The following is a 6523-nucleotide window of genomic DNA, read 5'->3' on the forward strand; positions in this document are numbered from 1 at the left end:
CAGCCTAGCCTGCAGCAAAAGCTCTGAGCTCAGTATTAATCAATGATTTGATTCAAGTGCATATAGAGATCTTTTCTACATATCTTTGTTGGAGTGTGAATCCGGAACCAACATTACACTTTGGCCTTAAGGGCAAAATTGTATTTTTACATTATTTTACAGGCGGCTTGGTTATATATAGTTAATGAGTACCATCTATTGCATTGTAAATAAAGCGTGAGCAGTTTAGGGTTTAGGGTTCAGGACGTGAAGTAACAATCTGATTTAATACATGAAAGTTAGCGTTGTTGGTGTGGTATTATCAAGGTATGAACATTAATCCGAAGAGCATAATATGTTGTGGACCACGCTATTAACTAACTTTAGGTTTATAACAGCAAGGGAGACACTCTGGAGTCAAGAGTTCTAACTACACATTTCTAAATTGATCATAGTCAAAGGATCAACCTGCAATCCAATGACACTATCTTCTACAACCAAGCAATCCTTCTCTGACACGCCCAATTTCTGTGAAGCATAAAATTTCAAAAGGCAACAACACTATTAATGAGTAGAATAAAACATTACCAGCTGATCGGTAAGAGTTTGATACCATGTTGATTACCTTGGCAGCAGTCAAATAAATCGAGGGATCAGGCTTCTTCTCCTTAACATCATCTCCTACAGAAGCAAAAAAAGACGAGAAACAAATCATGTACAAATGACATCAAAATCTTCCTTGGTGAGTTCCCGGATGAGCTTGACATCTGTCAAAGTAGTTGCCATGTGAACTTTGACTTGCATGAATGGAAAAAAAAAAAGATTATATGCCCCGGTAAGTTATGTTAAAGTGATTATAAGCAGGGAATGCTCCAAAATAAAGGAGGACAGTGAATGGAACGAAAGAGGGAGGGAGGAAAACAATGAATTTAAGTAGTCTGAACCAGAATGGATATAAATCTAATAGAAGCAGCCGGAATGTACATCTATCTGATTGAATACATTGGGAGCTGGTATCGTCAAGTGTTATTACAAAAAAGACTACAGAAATTAAAATGTAGTACTATCTCTGTGCGAAGCATGCACGTCTTTGTGAGTGAGGGAGAATAGCAAAGGGTAACATGCATAAATTTGTTGCTCTAAAGAAGAAGGTAGTGTATTATTTGAAAAAGCTTAAGGAATTTTTTCAATTTCTTGAACATACCTGCAAGGAAGCAATCAAGACCTTGGAAGCGCTCCTGTAACAAGATAAAAAAAAGAACATCGTTAAAAATTACATCACTTTTGACTTTCAAAAGGGGGATCAGACGAGGGCAATGGAACCTTCATATAGATCTTGAATTTTATGGAGTTGCTAAATTTTATTTGAACAATTTCTCTTCACTCAGCTTAACCATGACATGATTAAGCTGCTTGTCAGTCTTTTTCAAGGGACTTTGACATGTTCTATCTAATCAGTCTGTCATAGCCTTTAATTGAATTATGGTATGATTTATGCTTAGCCACCATTTCCTAGTTTGAATATATCCCAGCTTAAAGCTAAGAAAATAAGCGAAACTAAAAAATTGGAAAGCAAAAGAATTTTTGCAAGACCTAGCCAAATAATGCCATGCATAGTTGGCAGACTAGGACCAGTCACTCTGACTAGCAAGCAGTTGAACGGGAGGTCATGCACTCGCTAGTAGTTAAGATGATAAATAAAGTTAGAGTTCTGACCATTCCAATGAGATTTTCCAAACACAGGATAACTGAACTTTTGGTTGCAGCAGAGCAAACAGCAAGCAATTTGCCCTACAATATAGAAGAGAAATGAGACAAAAATAAAGGTCGAATGCACACGAAGTTGTTTAAGAGATGATCCTATTACGGAACTTGAATGCGAAAATCAAGAAATTAAATATTACCAGTAGTCATACCTATGACGGACTAGAGAATATCAAATATAATCTCAAGTTTGTGAAACAGTTAAAGATTACTTTACAAGACTAAGGATCTATCTTACAGAAGCTTTTGCCTCATCCATCAATCTCAAAACTCCAGGTCTAGGTTCAACCTGCTCAACACAAGGCATGTTGTGCTCGGTCATCAGATAATCAGAAAAATGAAATGATGAAAATTAACTTAAACTCATTTCTCATTGTAACAGATGAACAAGCAATTTCTACCACTATTTACTTACTGTTCCAGATTTGATTATTTCTTTGTATCTCTCTGTCTTCCAGTCCTGCAGCAAGTTTCAGTCTTCATTAATTAGTTCTAACAATTGAAACACAAAATCAGTGCCTTGATAGAGAACTTCATTTGCACTACCCATGTTGTGCAAAACGAACATAACATGCCATAGTTGACAAAACAAACGACAAAGAAACTCGATAAAATCAGGGCAAGTCAAGAAAAGCATATCGGATATACACTCTTTAAGTAAAATCAAGAATGCATTACTTCAATTTAGGGATGTCCCAAAAGATCCCACTTTCCTACAATTGAAATCAGATGGACTTCTGAAGATGGAAATAACGCAATCAATCTGATGTTTCACATTGCAGTCTCTCCCAAGGTCTAATGTTCTGAATAATGAAAAATAGTCGCACTACAATCTCATTACCTACTTCATCTTAAGTACATTAATTTACAGAGAGTAACGAAAAGTTATGGTACTTGTATGTCTCAGCTAAAATAGACTCTGTGATAAAATAAAATGGCCTTTGCTGCTAATGGAACCAAAAATACTCAGGACATTCTCAAATTAGCTAGACTAACCCTGCACATACCATACGCTAGTTCAGACAATTATGGTTGTTTCTTTTCTATTTTAGGGAAAAAGTCGAGCAGGTACCAATCCTATATCCAAATTCTAAATTCATTAAGTTAAAATAATTATAGTATCTATAAAATCAAGATTTCTAATATTAACTGAAGAAATTTCTATATAAATACATTTAGCATCTACATTACTGGTACTTGAACCCAAGATCTTTTGATCCTGGAGCATCAAGCTTTTACATCTTGTGCAAGATATCTTGGCAGATTCCCACTATTATAACATAGTCCTCGGAAGCTTATAAACATGAAGGACTCTTTAAGAAGGAGCAATTCACAACATAGCAAGGGAATCCGAACTTGGCACCTGAAGAATGTCAATCAGCTTCGCTCTATCTTCATCACTCTCCGGAGAAGTACCTAAAACTGTAGAAGTCGGCCAACCATGCTCCTTAAAGTACCTTTAATTAAAACACCATAAACAAACTATAGCATTAAGAACAAGAAAAAGTTGCCAATATCCCAATTTTCAAACATAATTAGAGAGAGTGGAACTGAAAAGGAACCATCGCATTTTGGGTTTTCCGCCGCCAATCAGATTCTGCAGCTCATCATAAAATTCCAGGCTCCAATTGAGCGGCTGAGAGGAAGATGAAGATGGGCAGCGAACATTGAAATGTGCAAAGGCATCGTTGTAGGCTTGACGGTGGAGATGCTCGGACTCCAATATAACGCCGTCGCAGTCGAATATCAGAGCTTGAAGCGCACCAGATGAGGCTGAGACTGTAACTACTAACGGTCTGCAGCTAGTGGTTCTTGAATTGGCGGCGGAGAAGGTATTACTGCGGGTTTTGAAGAGAGAGAAGAGAGGAGGGCGAGAGGAGAAAGCTAGAGAGTTTGAGAGATGGGGTGGGAAGCGGAGCATGACGAAAGAAGCCATGGATGTGTGTGGGAGTGGCGGGTTTGATTTGATGCGTGTGGCTGTGGTCGGAGACGTTTGAGGTTCTTTCAGTTCGTAACCGATGTAACGACCTATTTTATATTTATTTATTTTTTATTTTAGGGTGAATGACATTTACACCTCTAAAATTTAGTATAATTATAAATCTATCCCTATTAGATGAGAAATTATATTTTCTCTCCTTGAGCTTTATTTCGTCTTACATATAACTCAACCCGTGGAGTTTCTATGAATGTATCATGTGTTATTTTGAAGATATTCCTCATAAAAAAATTGACTATAATTTGACCAATTTTTCAAATCAAAATACTTTTTGGACCAAATTTTAATATTTTAAAATAGAGATATAGCATTTTTAGTTTTATAAGTTAGGCCTTTTTCACTTTCGATCTAACTTATTACATGATTAGCACTTTTTGTCCCATTCATTACGGAATTAATATTTTTAGTCCCCTAACTTAATCAAAATTAATACTTTTGGTCCTTATCCACTTTTTCATCTACAATTTAACGGCATGACACGTGGCCATTAAATATTTTTTATTGGAGAAGAAATTGCCCTTCTTCACACTGTAGCATATGAATGCTCCACTTAGCCTACTTGATTTACTTATGGAAGACATGATTATTTGTGTTATTTTTACTTGATTTCAACTTACAGAAATATGGGAAGGATGTGATTCAATTTTTTATAAGATAAGAGCGAAATCCCCATTTTTTGCCCTAAATTTCTTCAAAATTTATTTTTTACCTCAAATGTAGTTATGTTTCTCGCAAAAGGTACCAAGTTGAAAAATAGGTCAATTTTTCCAACAATAAAAAATACTTAATGGCCACGTGTTGGTACGTAGTCGACGCCGTTAAATTATAGACAGTATAGTGGATGAATACCAAAAATACTAATTTGTGTCAGTTACAGAATTAAAAGTGCTAATCCATAACGAATGAGATTAAAAGTAAAAAATAGCATAACTTACGGGACCAAAAGTATTATTTTCTCATTTTAAAATATTGAGGAGATCATATGTTATGATCTAGCATACTTTGTACTTAAATATTATACTTATTTTTTTTTTTGTGGCTAAACTAGCTGATGTTTATTATTATGGGTTTTTGTCCCACTTAATATGAATTATTGATCAAGTCGATGCATATATTAATATATTATAAATAATGTAAGTATATAATTATTAATTCTAAGAAAAAGGAAAAAGAGTCAGACATCTTTATCATCCACCTAATACCATTAGGCCATGTTTACTTTAGTATATGGGATAGATACCCCAAATAGTGTATTTGGAATTTTCTTGTGGATTAGTTGATAAGCGACTGATTGTCGGTCATTTACTGGTTTCAATTTGCTTTTGATTATATATAAGACTGTTATCTGTCGGTCATTTACTGGTTTCAATTTGCTTTTGATTATATATAAGACTATTCCTAACGTGTATTTATTAGACTAGGACAATATGATTGATATTGTGGTCAAATTACTTAACTGCCCTAATGTAAGACAAAACTAGATTTCTTGTCAATCCATCAACTTTATAAGTTTGCATGCAGAGCCATTATATCAATTCCATGGCTTGTTTCTTGCTCATACACTGATTCACTTACAACAAACATCAAGCTGACTATTTTCTTTGCCTGATGTAAGGGAGATCGAAAATTCTTCCTCAAAGAAAACTAATGTAATTCAAGTTCAGGTTTGCTTTCGTGGTCATCTATTATATTGGGGTTTCGTTTATATTTTGAGCATGGTAGGGATTCTCCATTCTTTGTGTTACATATTACACAATACTTTTTTCTTTGCGTAACCTGGAATCCCAAATGAATCAATTATGAAATCATGTATAAGGTGTTTGTTAATCTCCCCGTTCTCAAAAAGTGGAGTTTATATACTGCTTCGTTTATTAAACTTTCATTCTCCTTACGAATATGAAAGCAAATTATAGTATGTGGGCAAGTTCTTTCTCTCATTTTTTTTTTTGTACTAATTAATTACCTATATCTTAAGCAATTATTGATGAATGTTATGCTGTATGTACTTGAGACCGAGGTGATTTTATTGCTTTCCTCATATATTTGCATACATATGAACTTTATTTGTAGTTTATGAGAAACTTTGCCACCGTTGACTAACGAAAAATAGATAAATGCTAGTCATTCTGATTTTCAAATTCTTACTAACAAAAATGCTTAATGTTCATGATATTAAAATCAGTTGCTTTCAATGTTTGAAGATAAGATGGCTTTGGGATGTCGCTCCGCAAGCAGTTCAAATGCTAGATCAAGAAAACAATTTCATTTTCGAGCATTTAACAGACAAAGATAGTGTATTTCGCTTATGCAATTGTGGCCTTGATGTTATGCTTAGGATATTTTGGACAACTGCAAATTCTAGAAGATGATTCAAGGGATGCCCTAGGACTAACATGTGTTTAATTGTTGTCTCTTTTTTCATAAATTTGTGGTTTTTATGATTAATGATTATAGTTAATTACACAAATGTATGATCCAGGATGAGAAGTTCTAACATTTTCTCATGCTTAATTCCTCCCTTTCAGGGGTTCGTACTGTGGGATGTTCATTTGACCCCTCGATATACCAACACGCTAAGGAGGTTATTCCAGGTTTATTGAAACGTCTCTCTATTTCAGATGCTATAATTCAGGAGTTGCAGGAACAACTCCTGTATCGAATCCATGCGATGTTGTGCAACAAAGTTCCTATTTTTGGTCATTGTCTCATGTGCAATTATCTTTACCGCGACCCTAGCATACTTTGGTATCTATTATCATACGTAGAATGATATCTTGCTGC

At 34.8% G+C, this 6523-nt stretch overlaps 1 protein-coding gene across 1 annotated transcript in view; it reads right to left on the reverse strand.

The window, feature by feature from the left end:
* Nucleotides 1-3752, reverse strand: part of LOC105178307 (haloacid dehalogenase-like hydrolase domain-containing protein At4g39970) — a gene marked incomplete in the record, with an annotated part of 4320 nt that extends 568 nt beyond the window's left edge. The window contains 8 exon segments of the mRNA XM_011101765.2: nucleotides 448-507; nucleotides 605-660; nucleotides 1184-1217; nucleotides 1696-1770; nucleotides 1982-2032; nucleotides 2159-2203; nucleotides 3107-3200; nucleotides 3306-3752. Coding sequence (XP_011100067.1) covers nucleotides 448-507; nucleotides 605-660; nucleotides 1184-1217; nucleotides 1696-1770; nucleotides 1982-2032; nucleotides 2159-2203; nucleotides 3107-3200; nucleotides 3306-3679 — 789 coding nt within the window.

The sequence above is a fragment of the Sesamum indicum genome, linkage group LG15, assembly GCF_000512975.1.
Source record: "Sesamum indicum cultivar Zhongzhi No. 13 linkage group LG15, S_indicum_v1.0, whole genome shotgun sequence".
Taxonomy (NCBI): domain Eukaryota; kingdom Viridiplantae; phylum Streptophyta; class Magnoliopsida; order Lamiales; family Pedaliaceae; genus Sesamum; species Sesamum indicum.